The sequence below is a fragment of the Denticeps clupeoides genome, chromosome 4 (genome assembly GCF_900700375.1).
Source record: "Denticeps clupeoides chromosome 4, fDenClu1.1, whole genome shotgun sequence".
In the NCBI taxonomy this organism is placed as follows: Eukaryota; Metazoa; Chordata; class Actinopteri; order Clupeiformes; family Denticipitidae; genus Denticeps; species Denticeps clupeoides.
The window spans coordinates 11,432,315-11,452,065 of NC_041710.1; the positions used below are offsets into that span (position 1 = coordinate 11,432,315).

The following is a 19,751-nucleotide window of genomic DNA, read 5'->3' on the forward strand; positions in this document are numbered from 1 at the left end:
AGTTAACTCAATTGTTCAATTTCCATCTCAAAAACTGCAAGACTCAGACCCATACTTCTTCATGCCTCATTATTCATACTCCATGAAATGACGGTGAAGAAAAATGTGCACTTCTTGCCTAATTTCCATGATTTAACAGCATGTCTCTGAGCCAAATTTACAGAATGGCTTACTTAAGTATCAATGTGGAAATTTTTCATTTACCTGACCTAGAGAGGAGGTAGGATATGGTTGTCTTTTGAATTCTCTGCATTATATGTGAATTCCTTGTATAATATATATATTTGTAAATGTTACATATTTTAGTCAAACTGTTTGGTCCAAAGCAGATCAGAGGCCTTATATCACAAGGAAGTGGGAGACTGATGTAAGCAGGTGGAGGAACAGGATGCCGAGCATCTCCACTAGTTTTAATGCAAATATGGAATGTTTCTTCACATTATTCCTTGTTTGCAAAAATTCACACCACAATAGACCATTCCAAATATGCACACATTACATATACATACATGCAGACACATATACAAATAGACTAAATTCAGAAGTGTGGCTTTGTTACATCAGACTTGAAATCTGCACCTACAGGGTTTACGGTGGGGAAAATCACACTGTATGATTTTAAATAATTATATTTCTTTTTATTACATGAAATAAGTATTTGATTATAATAGAGAAAATATTAAAATATTAAAATTTGGAACCGAAAAAAAAAATAGGTCAAGTGTTTCCTGTAGTTCTTCACCAGGTTTGCACACACTGCAGCAGGGATATCAAAGTAAAAAAAAAAAAAAAAAAAAAAAAGTAACACAATGAAATGTGTCCTCTGCATTTAAACTATCGGCCTTAGTGAGCAGTGCTCAGCTGTGAGGATGGTAATTTGCTCAGTGGCACCTTGGCAGTTTGTGATTCAAGCCTTGTGAGGGTCTACAGTTTTGTCCCTGGTGTTCTAAGAAAGCTTTGCTTTGCCTATAGTGGAGATGTTGGGAGTCTGAGTGTGAGGACAAGTGTCTTTTATACCGGTATTGAGTTAAAACGAGTGCAATTAATACAGGCAATAATTGGAGGATTTAACAGGTCTGTGAAAGCCAGAATTCCTGCTGTTTGGTATGTTATCAAATACTTATTTCATGCAATAAAATCAAAATATTATTTCAAAGCATACAATGTAATTTTCTGGATTTGTTTAGATTATGTTTCATAGTTGAAGTAAACCTACTATGAAAATGACTGATCTCTCCATTCCTTATAAGTGGGGGAAACTTGAAAAAAATGTATCAAGAACTTATTTTCCTCACTGTATATTACAGACCTCACATATTTCTCTAAACCATTGATTTTAGACAAACATTTAGATGCGACCAACTAGGTCAACTTTTTTTTCTCTCCCGTTTCTTAATGTGATGGCATTATGTATTTTAAAACTGTGGTTTATTCATTTTCTTTGTAAAGATGCTAGCTCTTGTTAAATGGATGGTGTCAAAGCTGAAATGTTGCACTAGCTATCTTTAACACTATATGTTGAGAGTATGCTTTGTTTTTTGTTTATTTAATTTGATGTTTTGTGTAATTTAATATGATTCTTTACTGGCATTATTATCTTATGTTTTTAACACCCTACTAACCAGAGTTATCATAAGATTCGGACACACACACACACGTAACATTACTCGTTGGTTGACTGATCCTCTGTAGTGGGTTGAATGATTCCTGCAGGCTTTGTTATTTATTACAATGATCATGGTTTGCTCATGATTGTATGCTATTGTTCATGCCAAGAACCGAAGGCCAGAATGAAGCTCTTCTCTGAGTCTGTTTACATATAGTGGAAATTATGAGAATGGTGGTGGTGATGAAGACAATATCTTAACATTATAAAGTATAAAAGGAAAAAAAAAGCTCCGTCGTCTGTTTCTGTTTTATAAGTTGCTAATTGGAAGGTAAAATTACTGATGTTCTGTTTCACAACTGGGTCCTTCTGAAGTGATTCTTCATTTAGGAAACATGAGACACATTTAAGGCATTTCTGCTAAATAAAGTAAAGTAAAGCATTTGGCAGACACCCTTATCCAGACCGACTTACAACGTGCTTCCATGTTACCATCGATGAAGTGATCAATTCTGGTTCAACAGGACCCCCAACTATGAATACAATCTTAATTCACAATGTTGTAGTTTCTATACATAAATAAGACAATATGAAGGTTACAAGTTAATCTAAATATTGTCTAAAGAGGAAGGTCTTGAGCTGCCATTTGAAAGTGCTCAGTGACTGTGCTGTTCTGACCTCAAGGGGAAGTTCATTCCCAAGACAGAGAAGAGTCTAGATGAAGGAAGAGTCTTCCTTTTGCCTTCAGAGATGGAGGGATCAGGTGAGCAGTACTGTTGAGCAGACTGTTAAATGTCATAAAATGTGAGGTAAAAACCACAAAAATCATTTGAGTCAATGGGTGGAAATCAAACTGTGACCCAGTATATCAGCTAGCACGTGCTCCATCAGCCTCTCAAAAGTGGCAGGGCCATTGCACAGTCCAAATGGCATGACAAGGAACTTCCATAGACAAGAGCTGTTGTCTCTCTTGCCGAGTGCTGCCTGCGGCTACCTCCGGGTACGAGCTAAACCACCTGGATCCCACAATCATGTCATGTCATGTCATGTCAATCTATGTGAGGCAGTGGTGGATGAAGTACACAAACAGTGTACATCAGTACCCAGGGTAAAATTGTACTCCAGTAAATGTCCTCAATTTAAATTTCTGCACAATGCATGTATTGTGGCTCTAATGTCTCATTTTAATTTACTGGTTTGATCAGAAGCCCCAGCTTCTATCAACACAATCAATAAAGAGTAACCTTGGTAAATAGACCTCAATGAAACACCACAGGCATGTAAACACACATAATATGCATAGCAGAATAGTGTTGCTGTACCTGGTACCATACCATTTTTAATTTTGTATATCCAAAATTCTTATTATTCTTACTGAATAGTAAGAATTGGATTGTAGATATTAAAAATGTTTATTTCTGCTAGCAAGAATGTTACTGCAGGATGACCGCAGATTCTGGATTTCTGAAATATCATTTTGGATATCTTAAATGGAAAGCCCAATAGACGTGAATTGGAAATGTGACATTTCTCCTAGGAAGAATGGTGGGCGATATCTGAAAGAGCAATACTGGCTAGGAAGAATTTTGTTGTGGATGTCTGAAATGTTTGTTTTGACTTGGAAGTATTACATTTTGGATATCTGCAAGTTTTCGATATTGTTCTAGCAATTAAATCCTGTCTGTAGAAGAAAGCAAAGAAAAGGCCCAGAGTTGAACAATGAACCTTACCTTGAACCTTATCTTGATCCCCAAGATAACCAGACTGACATTCATCCATGACAAGAGTCAAAACAACATGGGGAAGCATTTGGCATGCTGACTAAAGCCACAACTTATAACTCTTTCTGAAGTGTTGTTCTGATCAGACTGTGCGTTGCAGGATGTACTTAGACACATGGAGATCTCTACTGTAGCCAATCTTGTAGCCAAATAGGAGCATATCCAGTCTGAGAGCTCAACCCATCAACATATATGACTTGCCCTGTATTTCTTCACTAAATGTTTTTTTTTAATATTCACCTCAACTGATGGATAGCAGTGTGGGCTTATTGATGTTACAGGTGTTGTGAATAAATGATATGAATTTTTTATGAATAAAACAACTTAAAAACTCTTCTGAATAATCTTATTAGAGCTTCAGTGTGCTAAAATAAAATAAGTGTGTTTGAAGTGTGTATTTTTTGCATTGTCTAATCGTCCTTTTTGTTCATATTTACATTTACAAGTGTTTATTTGATCTAATTATGAATCATGTAACTGATACACAATGGCACTGTGGGTATTAATATGTGCTACAGATCTCCAAGTTTGTGGGTTTGAATCTGTGTTCTAGGTTTCCATTAGCGCAAATTCATGCTCAATAGGTGGATTGGATTGATGAATCATGTATTTTTTATGATGACCAGCAGGGGTCAGTATCACTTAATAATCATTTATCACACCATGGTGATATACATTTTCCTGAATTTGCACTCATTCACTATCTATAACCACTTAATTCTAATAAGGGAGCCCGTCCCAGAACATATGGCATGGCCTCAGTGAGGAAACATGCACCAACATTTATCCTCCACCTGCACAAAACCGGGGAAAAGGAACAGGATAAAGATTATCCAGGGTGATGTGCAGGACTGATCAACAGTTAATGGTGGTTTGTCAGTTATTGCTGCACAAGGAGGTCACAACATATACTAAATGATAAGGTTCCTATTCTTTTGCCACATACAGATATCTAATATAATTTTTTTCTCAGTAAATAATCAAGTTTAATATTTTGTCACAATCATACACAACATGTTGTCTCCTTTGTTTAATTGGGCTCGTATCTACTTTTAGGACTTGTTGAAAATATTTTACATATGTATGAAGAAATTCTGAACATTCTAGAGCATTCTTAAACTTCCAAGCGACAATGTAGTGTCTGATTAATATGTATGTAAATTACACTCAAAATTAAAGAAGAAAAAACATTCTACAGGCTGATCTAAATTTGATGTAATGTCCTTAAAATACATCAAAATAAGGCTCAGTAATGTGTGTGGCCTCCACATGCCTGTATGATGCCTGGTCATGCTCCTGATGAGGTGGCAGGTGGTCTCCTGAGGGATCTCCTCCAAGACCTGGACTAAAGCATCCCCCAAATCCTAGACAGTTTGTGGTGCAACGTGGCGTTGGTGGATGGAACGAGACATGATGTCCCATATGTGCTCAATACGGGCGGGCCAGTCTGTAGAATAAATGTCTTCATCTCGCAGGAACTGCTGACACATTCCAGCCACATAAGGTCTAGCATTGTCTTGCATTAGCAGGAACTCAGGACTAATCACACCAGCATATGGTCTCACAAGGGGTCTGAGGATCTCATCTCGGTACCTAATGGCAGTCATGCTACCTCTGGGGTACACATGAAGGGCTGTGCGGCCCCCCAAAGAAATGCCACTCCACACGGTCATGCTGCCAAACCAGTCATGTTGGAGGATGTTGCAGAATGTTCTCCACAGCGTCTCCAGACTCTGTCACCTCTGTCACATGTGCTCAGTGTGAACCTGTTTGAGCAGACACCTACACATTTGTGGCCTGCTGTAGGTCATTTTGCAGGGCTCTGGCAGTGTTCCATCTTACACAAAGGCGGAGGTAGTGGTCCTGTTGCTGGGTCACCACCTGCAGAACCACGCCTTTATTGGGGATTATTGGGGATGGCCAATAATTTCACAATAATGTATTTTTTACCAATTGTCATTTTCTACATAACTACCGTGAAAAAAGTGAAGTGATTGGGAAACACAGCACATGCTCACAATGAAATGTGTCCTCTGCTTTTAACCATCACCCTTAGTGAGCAGTGGGCAGCCCTGATAGGCTCCCGGGGTGCAGTGTGTGGGGAAAGTGCTTTGCTCAGTGGCAGAATTCCACCTAAGCAACTATAATCAACCTGGCTACAGTTGTGTATGGCTCCTGGTGACATGCAGCCCACGATGGTCCCAGGTCCTGAGAACCAGGCTTGCATAGACTGTAAAGTCACAGAGTTCTCTTGGGTCCTCACATAACCAAACTGTACTGGTGTCCCTAATATTCCTAATGCATCAGTTCTATCTCAGTGCTTTTCATGCTGCTATCCTTCCTCCAGTATCCTCTGTCTCTCTCTCTCTCTCTCTCTCTCTCTCTCTCTCTCTCACACACACACACACACACACACACACACAGACCTCATTTGTCCTCTTAAGTTTCACTCGGATATATTTTTTCCTTGGACAGTGGAAAATGGAGGGATAGGAAACTAACAAAAACCTTTTAGAAACCACAATCCTCCAGAGAATGAAAGAAAAAAAATAGTTTGGCATGATAAAGAGAGAAACGAACAGATTTCATGCGAGGGCAGAAGGGAAAGAGGAGTCAGCAGGAAAGGCAGAGCAGGGGTAGCGGTAACCTTCTGTGATTAAGTGGATTTAGCTCAGAGGGCATTAGCTTTAGCATCAGCTCGCTAAACCCCCGAGAGCCGTAATCTCAGCCTGATTAACACAAACACACGCTGCAATACTGTCAACGTCTCACACGCTAACCGTACCACACGCGTCAAGCACTCAATGCTGTAGAACCTCACAATCTCACAAGTCAACATTAAACTTATACACTCGGGTTTTTTTTTTTTCTTCTTGTTCTTTGTTCTTCCACATCGTCCCAGTGAGTCTTCCAGTGAGCTGTGATTACAGAGCCCAGCACAAACACACTAAATCCTTCATCCTTATTACTGATAACAGGATCTGACCTCTGAGACACGGAGGAGGACCTGAAAACACATGCACATCCTACAGGCCTAATTCCTTATTCAAACACACACACAGACACACACACACTTTTCACAACAGTTGGTGATTCAGGAGCCATTAAGATCTACTGAGATTTGAAATGCTGGGTTCTTAATTGGACCTGAAAATAGTGGCTGTGTCAGAAGCTCTGAAGCAGAGCCAGAGAATGAACATATCTGATCTAAAGGATTCAGTCACAAACCTTATAATTCAGTTAAATTAGACTAAATGTATTTAGATATGCCAATAGGTTAAAATCAGTGTTTTGATGTTGGTCAGAGGCTTAAGATGCTCTGTCTTGCACAGATTCTATTACATTCTGAATACATTGAACATTCTCATCCATACATTCATCTTTGTTTAAACATGAAAATGATGATGATCACATTTGCAGAACGATTATTCTTAGAGCCAGGAGACACACACACACACGCATTAAGAAGAGGATGAGAGAGAGGAATGAGAGAGAACTGAAGTAGCAGATTATCCCCTGCTTTGCTGGCCATAAAACAAACAGTAAATTCATCTTCTTCAGATTCATCTGAGTTCTAGGAAACAGTTTCCTCAATAAAACGTATAGTTTGTTTCTGTGATCTATATGATTTAGTTGTCCTGTGTGTGTGTGTGTGTGTGTGTGTGGGTTGAGGGGGGGCGAGAGTGAGAAATATGAGTTAAGTTCCATGTGCCTTTCTCTCTCTCCATCTTGGGGCATGTGCCCATGGCCCAGGTCGAAGTCCTGCTAAAAGCACAACGTTCAACTCAATTAGCAGCATGCATTATTGATGCCTGTCTGGATCTGTATTTGTGTTTACACTGGAATTAAAAGCCTCTGGTGTCACAAGAGAAATAGAGGTAGAAAGAGTGTGTAACGGAATTCCACTGAGAAAAATATTGAAAAATAAGAAATATAATCACTATGAAGCTAGGTTTGGAACATAATCACTATTCCATAAATTTTATTCATTTCATTTTTACCCATTTTTTTATTTGCCTTTTCTCTTGCATTTGTAATTGTAAGACATATGTAGGTTGATCATGTGGTGCAAACTATGATGAAATAATTTACTTAAACCTATGTGATAAAACATTATGTCATTGGCCCAGTGATGATGCGTGTGGCGGGTGGGGTGATGGGTGGTGGGGGGGTGGTGACCGTAAGTGAGTAGCACCAGAGAAGAGATTGGGGTTGCAGATAATTACAGGAGGTTTGCTGGTGACTTTCTTCTATCCACCATTCGACAACTCACTCAATTTGGACTTCACCGAGGAAGAGGCCACGTGTGCAGGGTCGTGTTCTGTCTGTCAAGGTAACGTTTATAACTTGTGATTAACTGCTGATCAGGGAACATTCAGATGGTAGCATTCTTCTCTGTTGCTCTGAGAACTGAAGGTAAAGGAGAGATGCATGTGCTGAATTATATTCACATGGTAAAAACTGACAAAGGGTTATATGACCAACAGTTAATGGATTTAAAGATTTCAAACAATAAAAAATTTATCATATTTATTCTTTAACAAAGAATAAATATGTAACATTCAGTAAGACAGACACAAGTAGCTGGAACATTTAATTGGACTTACCTACCAAAGAAATGTCCCATGTCTATATTGCCTTTGACCTGTTTTGTAAATTTAAATAAAATGGATTTAACCTTACAGTTAAATGCTTAAGTGACTTTAGAGAATGAGTAATGGCATGAAAATTATAATCACGTACTTGCTGCAACTTTTTTTTACTTTTCTAGTTAAATAATTTGCATACACTTCTGTATTCAATAAATCTGTATATGACAACCTTAAATGAATTTCCCCTTGTGTTGTTGTAGACATAATATACTAGAACAAATATAATATGATGAGATTACAGATCTTTTTTATTGACAGATGCAATGTAACTGCACTGCTTCAGTTGGGCCTCTCAACTCATACTGGAGCAGAAGTAAGTAAGGTTGTCTTGGGGTATTAATCTTTGTAATTTTTTCCATTTTTAATGTCCATTGTCTTGCTTTGTTTCTTATTTGCTCCAGCAGTGCTTTTCCCTGATTGGGCATATAAACCTGCCTGGTCCCCAGGCTCACGGCAGGTGCAGCTGTGGCACTTTCTGTTGGAGCTGCTGGGGCATGGTGAAGGTGGAGCCATTGGCTGGGGTGGAGAGTGGGGAGAGTTTGTAATAAGAGATCCTGACAGACTTGCTAAACTATGGGGAGAGAGGAAAGGAAAACCCCATATGAACTATGATAAACTCAGTCGTGCACTGAGGTATGATGAAAACACACTCAAACACACATGTACACACACACAGTACTCAAATCTAGGATTTTTTTCAGATATTATTATAATAAGAGGATTCTGCACAAGACCAAAGGAAAAAGATTCACCTACAAGTTTAACTTCAGTAAACTGATTTTGGTCAACTATCCCTGCCAACAGGTTAGTATGAGAAACTGTGTATGGGATGTCTTTGTCAGTGTCTACCATGACATTTGTTTATATTTTTCTGTCCCTTTAGGCCACGCCCACTGTCACCTTTCCATCTTTTTCATCCGATAGTATGTTCTTACGCTATGGAAGTGGGGCATCCATGGACCGGGGTATGAGAAATCTTCTTTTCTTATCAAATCCCTTAAATTAATTTAAACTAAATTGTATTCACAAATTAAATTGTAATTATAACTTTTTCTATTTTTATGTGTTTTCAGTCTTACCATCTCCATCTCATCCTTTGCTTTTTCCATATTGCTTCCCCAAGCCCTTCCCATTCACCCAAAATTATCAAATTCAAGGACAGATCCCATTCAACTGTGCCCCACCTCCCCCTAGTGCTAAAATGTTATCCAGTCTTCCATTGGTCCAGGGTTCCCTAGAGTTTTCTGAAACATCAAATAGCTGGCCAGCTAAAGTATATCCAGAATGGTGTCTGAACAGAACTCCTGGCCCTGGGGACAGCAGCAGTGGAGCTGCCAAATCAGACAAGGGAGCACCCAGTGGTAGAAATAGGAAAAATGTACAGGATGTCTAAGTTGCTGCAGTTACTGTATATCAGTGTCATTATATTTTAACCTTGTATTGAAGAATTGGATAATTTTGGGGTTATTGCACTTCCCTTGTATAGTAAAAAAAGTACAGTATTGAATTATTATTAATTGTAATCAGAAGATGAATACATTAAAATATATTCAGTCTATTATTTTCATGTTCTTTTGACACAGTTTATTTTATACTTGAATACAGAGCAAATATGCCAGTGCTTATATAATGCCAACTAAAATAAGCTTTACATTTATGTTGCGGTGGTCAGACATGGTGAGGAAGGAGAATGCATACATATGTCTCACAATAGTTTTCAAATGAAAGCATGGCATGATGGCCGGAATCACACAAAACAAAAGCAATAGAACATGTAGCACCCATTAGGTCAGTGAACAACATGGGAGTGAGAAAAAAAACTTTATATGTCTCAATTATCTACTTGAAGGGTAGCAAAACACAATCAATCAAGGGTAGCATCACATAATCAATTTTAAATGTATTCTATAGAGTGTTAAACATTGTATAGCATAATTTAACACTGACATATTCAGTTTGTGAAATAAGTGTGAAACAAAATCATGCAAATAGTAAACTTCTAAGGTTTTTAAATTAATATCATTACCACTACTTTAGTACAAAAATATACTAGGTTTTTTAAAAGCCTGTAAAAAGTAAATGCACTCAGTATGTTAATAATGCATTGTTTTTCAAAAGTGTATAAAAAGATATAGGAGAGAGTGTGATTGTATGTATATGTCTAAAATGTTTAAGAAGGCTACATGAAGCAGGCAAATTTGTGTTTAGCATGCAGTTTCTATTGGATGCTTATGAGCATTAGACTTTCCCTGAACTGTATAAAGATGCCTCCGTTTAATGTTTCTTGTGACAGCACAGTCTGCCTCACCTGTTGAGTATACAGATTTTGCGATACTGCTTTGTTTAACTTGATTTCTGGAGAATAAAGTTAATGTAATGTCGGCATTTGTGCTTCATTGATATTTGGTCTGACAAAAAAGATTTGACTATACATTCACTGCAGAGCTGATCCACATGCGATGACAGAAAGCAGGATTATGAACTGGGAATGAAGATAAGATAAGAAGATAAGAAAAAACTTAATTTATCCAGAGGGGAATTCTTTGGTCCTAAAAAACAAGTTCAACGCAATAAGAGGAAATTAAAAACAGAACAGTAGTAATAGTGCAATATAGTCTCATAAAGACCCTAACAAAGTAATAAATAATACCAATCTTCTGTTTTTAATCTCCTGCTACATCCTGTACTTGAAACAGCATGGGAAACACATATCTCTACCACCCCTACCCTTCCATCTTTGTTTCCTGGTTCCTTCTTTGGTCTTTTTCACATTTTAAAACAGTTTTTAATGATTGTATGGCTTCCAATAATCTAAACAATGCACATCATTCCTATGCAAACTGATATCTGGAATGCTCATGGTAAATGCTCCTAATTTTTTGACGAAAGTAAAAGCTGGATTTTTTTTATTTGTTTCTAAATAACCCTAAACTTTTGAAAGGTAAGTGTAAGTACCTCAACAATATTGGTTCAGCAAGTTGCTGAAGAGAAGCTACACCAAAAAAAAGAGAGAGAAAAATGTCCTGTACAATTGCACATTCAGTGGATTTGTAAACAGAATGCTCCATAATACTGTGTAGTTTCACACAAGATCAAGATTAGGTGTCATTAAACAATATTATGGGCTAAAACATAATAAAGTCAGGACAGCGATTTATTCCACAAAAACATGCTTACAGAATAGCTTAAACCAGAGTATCAAGGAGTCAAAATGAAGAGTCTTTAAATCACACTCTAAAAGAATTATGTATTTTGAGTAAATGGAATGTAAATGTTTGTGAAAAGGAAATTTGGGATCATGATGGCTCCTTCCTGGTTAGTCAAGTTCTGACAAAGAACACCTCCTTCTGAACTCCTGTCCGTACCCATGAATCCATTTGGTGGCAACTGTAAGAGGACAAAGTAAAAATAATGCAAAATTTCTACCGATTAAAGGTGCAATGTGTAAGATTTGGCCAATTGGCAAAATTAATACTTTATCAAACAGGGAGCAGTATATCAGGAGAAACACAGACCTCTCTGCTGACACCTCATGCTCTTTCCTTTACAATTCACCAATGCAAGACAATAGTTGCTAAAAGGCTAAATTATGATTTTGTAGCTAGTATGGGAGACTTATGACTATTATTTACCCGTTTGTGCTAAGTAGAGTAGATCATTAATTGGGAAGTATTCGTTTTTCTTTATGGCACATAATCTGTGTTGCGCAACTCCTGATGCTTCTTTTGGGACATAGTGAGTGTCAGTAAAGCTCCTCTTTATAAAACTCACTTTAAACTCCTTGAATTCAATTTAGCACCACAATGGTAGATGTTTTTTCCCACATTCTTATTAGATTGACAACAACCAGATAATATTAAATATATTGTGGTCTAGTTTCCTTAATGTTTGCTGAACTGTTAGCTCATTGTTCTGCCTGAACAACAATCAAGAATTCTTTAAGATTCTGATGCTTCTGGGTGGCAGATTCAACTTTAAACCCACGCACTTCAGATGTGTTTGGATTGACTTACTCCATTTATTGCCTAGATACACAGGGCATCCAGCATGAAGTGAGCGCACATCATGCTCTCCGCTATACAGGAGGTTGTACCACAATACTGCCGATCCCTGAGGAAACAATTAACATATTAAAGATTTTCCTCCAATGGCTACTGAAGACAGATTTTCACCATAAATTAACTTGTGTGTTGTTACCTTTTGAATCTTTAATGTAGCCCCTATTGTCGGGAACACAGTAGCCCCTCCCAGTTCAACATCACTCATCTGCATGAAACATATGCTGTTCTATGTAAAAATATATTATAGTGTTTGACATAAAAATAAAAGTTCAAATCTCACATATATCTGAAATGTTGCCATTCTGTTGCCATGCCGGATTTCTTCCTCTTCTTTAGAAAGCAAGTCAAGGTGTGGGGAATAGTGGCCACCAATTCCATAATTTGCAACCTGGAAATAATTTTTTTTTAGCCACATTGAGAAGGTGAGTTTGCCAGAAAAAAACCAAGAAGTCATTGATACACCTGCAGAGGCTCTGCTGTCTCCATATCCAGGCCTGTAACATCTTCAATTCTTCGTGTCACGTCATATACACCCTGATCTTCCTCACTGAGAAATGCACTGACATTTGACAAAAAAAGGTTATTATTATTAAATGTAAATGACCATTTATTAGAAATACATTACTTACATAACACCTTGTATGTCTCATCTAATGACATGTTCTAAATAATACCTGATTAATGGAAATGGACTGAGTGTAGTTAAATGTGTCCAAATGTAGGATATTTGTATATCATCATTATCACCAGGGTGGTAGTAGCCAAGTGGGTATCACTCTCACCAATGAAACAGAAGACCCAGGTTCAAATCCCACTTAACCCTAAGTGTCTCCAGGGGGACTGTCCCAGTAACTACTGATTATAAGTCACTCTGGATAAGGCCATCTCATAGTATTATTATGAGAATCACATAAAATTTTCAAATGATTATTATTTGATGTACTTGCCTTTTTGATACCCGGATATTAGAAATGATGTTAGGTGAAGTCTCAGACCTTTGAAGCTTTGGGAAAATCAGCATGCAAAGAATCAACTTTGGAGATTTCAATTACTTCCCCAATTACAATCCCGTGTGTACATAAAAAAACATTTAAAAAAACATTTAAATAATATATCATAAATGATCAGATAGGAATCCTGGTCCATCAAGTCTAATTTGTTTCTGCTGGGATGGATGTAGGACCACCTGCTGCGATTGCCCTGTGGCTCCTGGGCATCACACGAATACAATTATGGAAACGATGACGCCCTCTCAGTTTCATATCTCTGTGTTAGGACGTGTGGACACTCAACAAATATTTATTTCCCATTCTGATGTCAGCAACATTAGCTCCCTGATCACCAAGCAACAAAAGAATTGACACGTTGATACGTTTAAAATGACCACTTACGAATGGATAGATGGTGCAGCTGGTTTTATCTTCAATCAACAACCCCAAACCACCATCTTAAGGAGATAACTAACTGAAAGGACAGACTGGCCAGAGAACAGTCTTCCACTTCATTGAATTGCCTCAGTTCATTTTAATTTAGGTTTTTGCCATAGAAGGCTGCAGTATTATGGCTCTAGCTCATGCATATATGTGTATGTTCATATGTGGTGTCTTCTTTGCATGGATTTGTAGATAGAATAGCATGTCCACAGACAATGATTTCCGAAAGTGTTCCTGAGCCCATGCAGTGATTTTCATGCCCATCTGTCATGCAGTGACACCGAAGGGCCTTGGTGTCCCTTGTTTCACAGATAATTTGATAATATTACTTGCTGCTTTTGTTTTTAGTGAAAAAACATTTTCTGGCCAAGTCGGTTCCACAATATGTAGAAACTCCCCAAGATGCTCTTTTTATATGGAATCATGCGGTCTGACCTGTTGTTAATAAACCTATTTCCTCAAGCTGATTGTTTATAGTACCACTTCTATTTTTTTTTCTGCTCTACCATCCGAACTGCATCAATAAAACTGAGACGTGTTGCTGCCAATTCAAAAAGATTTTTTTTCATGAATCAATAATAATCCAACAACCTAAATCCATGACAAGATCTGTATTACTAAAGTTTCAATGATCATTGAAAAAATTGCAGGACATATTGCAGGATTTGTAATGTGCACACAACACAACTATCAGCTTCTTAAGGATAATGAAAATACAAAAAAAACCACCTTTCACAGAAAAAAAACAACAATAGGTGGAATCAACTGAAAGGACCACACCTTAAAAATCCCCAAAACTGTAAATTTGGTAATAAAGTTGATGTACACATTCTGTGCTGATATGTAAATTATGTACCTTAGATTTTGCAACTTTCTTCAAATGATCAATTTCCTTGTCAGTTATGAAGTTATGATATCTGATAATTCGTGGATTGTCCCATTCATCCTCCTCTTTCATTGGGGAGTATATCAGGTGTGGGTTTCCCCCACCATTACTGTATCTGCAGAAGAGCATCTTCTGTCGTTGAGGACTCTGTGTTATCAACAACATTGCACTTTATTTCAACAAATTATTTGTATTGTAACTGTAGCAAAATTTAAATTGATGTTTATTAAATGTATTTATAAATTAATAAACTTTTTTCAATACAAATTTAATATGTTCTGATGCATCTCACATATCATTACATGACTTAGTAGAACAGTAATTGAATTCATGTCTGTGACCAATTAAAACATGGAATCTTTTTGAAATTATATATTGGTTACAGAATTTAAATTTTTTTATTTTTAAAACACTGGCTTAGTTATAAATATGTTCAGTAATTAAGTGATGCAAATGACGTTACCAGTCTGTTGGCCTCCCATCGACACATGGCTTGATATGATTGATTGGATGGTTCCCTGGGATCAACCTTGGGATCCGCTTCATGTGTGATTTGATGAATTCTGTATTCCAGCTGCTGGAACCATGCAGCCTCATTATGTTGATCTAAAAATGGAAAAGACACTTATTCAAAGGAGTAGCATTGATTTGAAATTTTTGTAAAGCATCTGCTCTTCTTTTGTACCATGCTCCAAAATTAACTTGGTGGCATCAATGGCTAGTTGCACATGTCCCTGTATAAATGATGATGAAGCCAAGAGGCGAGCCAGTTCGAACACTTCTACCTCTGCCGCATCCCCCTTTTCAAGCCTCTTGAAAGTCTCATTCAACCACATATAGGCAATTTTGTAATTTTTGTTCCTGTATGCAACTTTTGACATAAGGACTGCATCATCGGTGCTCAATTGTGTTGCTGCTGACATTTCTGTGTTACAGAAAAAGGAACAATAAAATGATATAAATCATATAAACTCCTACAAGGTATGAACATATTTAATCAACTCCAGAATCTTCATATGTATACATATTACCCTTAATGTATTAAAAACTACTTAATAATAATATTCTCCAGTATAACAGAGACTAACTTCTTATTACATCCTCTGGATAGAGGTTGTATATCTCTTGAACCCTGAAGAGACCCAGTGCCACTCCAAACAGATCTTCTTCATCAGGAAGCATTTCATGTGCCATGTCCAGATATTCAATGAATTCTGTCAATGTTATGGAGAAATTTAAGAACCACTTTAGGTACAGATTATGTGGAATACAATATATGACAAACAGAACATGATTATGATTAACGAATATGATTAACCACACGTGACACTTTACCCAAAGAGGGACTCTGTGAAATGTGTTCTTCTATTAAATTCCATTTATTAATCAGCATCTCTATAAATTTATAAGCAGTCAACGGATTGCTGATGAAAGTTTCAGAGATTGCAGGAATCGTGTTTTTAACATGTCGAAGAACCCTTTAGAAACACAAAATGACAAAGTGTTAGGGTTAACATTCATTCACCAAAATCCAACTTCAGACCTTTTGCTATCAGGTTTGGATAATGAATTCCAACCCACCTTTATGGTTCATGGTAAAAGTTGAACAATGAGTTATTTCACATAAAGAGTGTGTATTATGTAATTCCTTCTTAATATCATGGTTTTCTGCATTAATTAGTAATAAAGGGTCATCTTTATTGTCACATATGTAATGTCATAAATAATAAAATAATGATCTTCAAAGTGAAAGTGAAGTGATTGTCATTGTGATACTGTAACGCGAACCGGGACCAGAACGAGAGAGACGTGTAGGAGGAGACGAGAGACCTCAGTGCGGCGGGACGCAGGGAGGCAGGTAAGTTCCTCCGCGTTAATCTGCGAAAGTGGACGGTGCGAGCCGCAACACCACACTGATGTTGTCGTTCGCGTATTAAGACACAAGACAGGGCAGGACAGGGCGACAGGAAGGAGTTCGTGGATCAGGAGAACAGAGAGGACAGGTACGGTCTTACTGGGTTGAAGGTTTTCGGGGCCGAGTCGAATGGCGTGCGTCATTCAATGACTGAGCAATTGGCAGCTGCTCTCCAGCCTAATATATAGGAGTCACGTTACCTCGTTTCCGTGTTACTCCCGGTCACATGATGGAATCATGTGACAGATACACTGCAGCACAGCACATGGAGACACATGAAATGTGTGCTCTGCTTTTTACCATCACCCTTGAGCACTGGGCAGCCATGAAAGGAGCCCAGGAAGCATTGCGTGGTGACGGCACCTTATAGAGTTGTAAATCTTGGCTCAAACAGGGGCTCAATTTTTATCATTTTAGTCGGACTCGAGTCGAGTCGGGTCAAGCTTGTGGTATATAGTACTAGTCTAAAGTACATTTCCTTTAGACTGCTTATAAATTTGTTTTGGTGATTTGGTTTCCAAGATGGTGCCAGTGAGGTCGGCTGCCGTTGCGACTGCTCCGACCCCGTTTAGTTTGTTTTTGTCATTTAAACTTAATTACAAAGCATATTTTGCTGCATATCATACCGTGTATGACTGTGTATGTGACAAATAAAATTTGAATTTGAATTTGCTAAAACGTTAGGTCCGACCCGATGCCTATAATTATAGAAATTGAGCCGGAACCTGACCTGGGCCAAGATTTAATACACATCAGCTCTAATACACATCATGTACCTCATGTACATGATAAACATAATGTACATGACATATAACAGACATATAACATGTATAACAGAGCTAGAGCAGTTCTGCTGGGAAGAATGGGCAAAGATTCCTCCAGCGCAAATGTGGACAAGTTGGGATATTACTTAAAGTTGAATAAAATGAAAACTAGAACTTTCAAATCACATTTGTAAATACCCAGTACTTAGATGTAGATCTTATTACATTTCATCTGAAATTCGTTTGCATACTTTTTCTTTCCCCAGTCCAGAGACTGACCTCACCTGAATAAAGCCTGTACGTGTTCCAGCTCCTTGTAGATATACAGTTCAAACTTGATCTGAAGTTCTTTATCCAGTGCAATGAGATCAATCATCTGTTCTGAAAATTACAATAAAAATGTCAGTTCAGATTTGAAAATATAATGGCTAAAATTCCATGATCAGAGACCGGGTTTGAGAACGATCACCAGTTTAGCATTGTCGTAATGTAAATAAACTGGTTACAGTAGGTTTGATTGGTTTATTGTCATAACCATAGTGATGAAATATTTTGTGTGACATATTACTTAAATTTAAAGTTTAGCTAGTGTTCACTTTTTACAGTGTATGGATGGACTGAAAAATGTAAACCGTAGCTGTTATTTTTTCTGATTATTTACTTATGGGTAAATTATTATTCTTTTTTTTATTTCTACTATAAAGCTATTGAAAGCAGGTTAGGTCACATTTTGGCAATGCTAAAATACAAGGTGCTACAAAATAGTTATATTATATGTCAAATAGACATACAATTACACTAGATGTCATTTCATAACCTTGCTTATAATGGGTGGAAGTAGCCTAGTGGGTAAGGCACTTGCCAATGAACCTGATTAGTAATATTTTTGGCACATTTGTGGTTCAGTGACTGTGCAGGGCAAGGTGCAGGAACTAATCAGGTGTGAGACTAACTAAACAAGTGTGAGAGAGGTCAAAAGCTGTCACTACGTAATAAATTAACAGATTTTGTATAATGTAGTGAAGTAAAAAGTTTGATATTTGACTTTGAAAAAAGAAAGTACAGGTACATGAAAAAACGACCTAAGTACAGCAGCAAATTACATTTACTTCCTTAATATTCACTTTTATTTATACCAGACAGTTCTGTAGTTTCCAACATACTTAAAAATAAAAAACACAGTTTACCTTCTTTCCTGTGTAAGTATGATTTCCACTGTACCCACTTAACCTAATTCCTAGGTGTATATTTGTTTTATTTTTCATTTTATTCTCACTATTAAAAACATGACATTTGTGCTTTGTACTTTTTCCAAATCACAACAGCAACATAGAAACAAAATTACAAAGAAAAATGTTACCTGTGGAAGAGTAGTATTCTGTATTCGTAAAGCCAATCCCTTGCAATGCCAGAAATGTCAAAATGAGCCATCTCCACCCATCCATTTAGTATGTTGCTGTTGCTTAAGCAATATCTGAAAATTGCACAGTCTGAAAACCTTCTCAGGCATGGTGACAGGTGTGAGCCTTATAAATCACAGATGACGTACTACACTGTGATGTGCTGCACTTTGAATAAACAGGTTTCAAGCCACCTGAGCTAGTTACACAAGTTGGGGAACAATGTCACTACAGCGCATCAACCAATCTGGTTGTCTGCATAAATTGTTTGGCAAATGTTTTCAGAAAAGAGAGAAATCCAAACTAACCTGAATACAGCATCTATAAAGGAAAACATTTCCGCATGTTAGATGCAATTTTACAGGGAGCATTGTTGGATATTAGATTTGATTCAACCTTATTGCACATGTATGTTACTAGAAAAAACAACTGCATTTCTCTGAAAAGAAACACTCCACTACATCAATGCAGGGTAATGCTTTTTAAACTATATTAATACAGCATGTTTTAACCAGTTACTGGAAACTAAAACCAAAACTCTGCCAAGAACACCACCCATGTCCAAGCATAGCTCGACTGAACATGACACAAATTCAGGGAAAGGGGTTTATAAAAGAAAATGACGACTAATTCGGTTTAAATCCCTTTTTTGTGCTTTATTTATAGACTGATAATATTCTTAAAATGTATGTATATATACTTTTCTTTATGTATATTCTGTTTGTATATTAGGATCAGTATGTATATCAGATATCCCTGCCGGTTAGTTTACTGATTAATGATCTTTGAGGTCAATAATGCTACAATAAGAACATCTGGTCCATGTTCTGGACTTAACCACCCTTTGCTTGTTTTCTGGTGAAAGAAGATCTGTAATAGCTTGTTCCTCACAACCAAGACATACAGCTCCAACACACAATTTTATAAACTCCTTGCATTTGGCTCAGTTTCATATATCTCATATGTCTCTTTTCTGTCATGTCAGAGAAAAAGTACCTGTTTCCGGCAGAACCATGGGGGGTGAGGCCACCCAGCCTTCTGTGACACTCTAAGCAGTAAAATTTCATTAAAAAAAAAAAGAAAGTCTGTGTTCTAGATTGAAAGATTGTCTGGGAAGTTCTGGACTATTGCACATTTTAAAACATTCATCATGGAGCAACAGACATGGCATTTGTTCTTTCCATTTGCTTAAGAATCATTCATGTAAACGTACATGTAAATGTACATGTAAAAGAAGTAGCCATCTGCACCAT

General features: G+C 37.3%; 2 protein-coding genes across 5 annotated transcripts; one reads left to right on the plus strand and one right to left on the minus strand.

The window, feature by feature from the left end:
* The first annotated feature begins 7,606 nt into the window (after nucleotides 1-7,606).
* On the plus strand, nucleotides 7,607-10,406 carry LOC114789317 (protein FEV). Of its 2 annotated transcripts, none has more exons than XM_028978606.1 (6): nucleotides 7,607-7,720; nucleotides 8,298-8,352; nucleotides 8,441-8,672; nucleotides 8,741-8,843; nucleotides 8,923-9,004; nucleotides 9,113-10,406. In XM_028978606.1, the coding sequence occupies exons 2-6, from the start codon at nucleotides 8,298-8,300 to the stop codon at nucleotides 9,430-9,432; spliced, it is 792 nt and encodes a 263-aa protein (XP_028834439.1). In that variant the 5' UTR covers nucleotides 7,607-7,720; the 3' UTR covers nucleotides 9,433-10,406. The 2 variants fall into 2 exon arrangements, with proteins under 2 accessions (XP_028834439.1, XP_028834441.1); XM_028978608.1 differs by having other exon boundaries at nucleotides 8,444-8,672.
* Nucleotides 9,609-18,652, minus strand: LOC114789316 (prolyl 4-hydroxylase subunit alpha-1). Of its 3 annotated transcripts, none has more exons than XM_028978604.1 (13): nucleotides 18,459-18,652; nucleotides 17,383-17,479; nucleotides 15,755-15,897; nucleotides 15,508-15,633; nucleotides 15,105-15,332; nucleotides 14,883-15,025; nucleotides 14,390-14,566; nucleotides 13,048-13,103; nucleotides 12,563-12,659; nucleotides 12,381-12,488; nucleotides 12,237-12,305; nucleotides 12,053-12,149; nucleotides 9,609-11,426 (listed from the first exon to the last, which is right to left on the minus strand). In XM_028978604.1, the coding sequence occupies exons 1-13, from the start codon at nucleotides 18,541-18,543 to the stop codon at nucleotides 11,356-11,358; spliced, it is 1,497 nt and encodes a 498-aa protein (XP_028834437.1). In that variant the 5' UTR covers nucleotides 18,544-18,652; the 3' UTR covers nucleotides 9,609-11,355. The 3 variants fall into 3 exon arrangements, with proteins under 3 accessions (XP_028834437.1, XP_028834436.1, XP_028834438.1); XM_028978603.1 differs by having other exon boundaries at nucleotides 15,105-15,344; XM_028978605.1 differs by lacking the exon at nucleotides 15,105-15,332.
* Nucleotides 18,653-19,751: the final 1,099 nt, after the last annotated feature.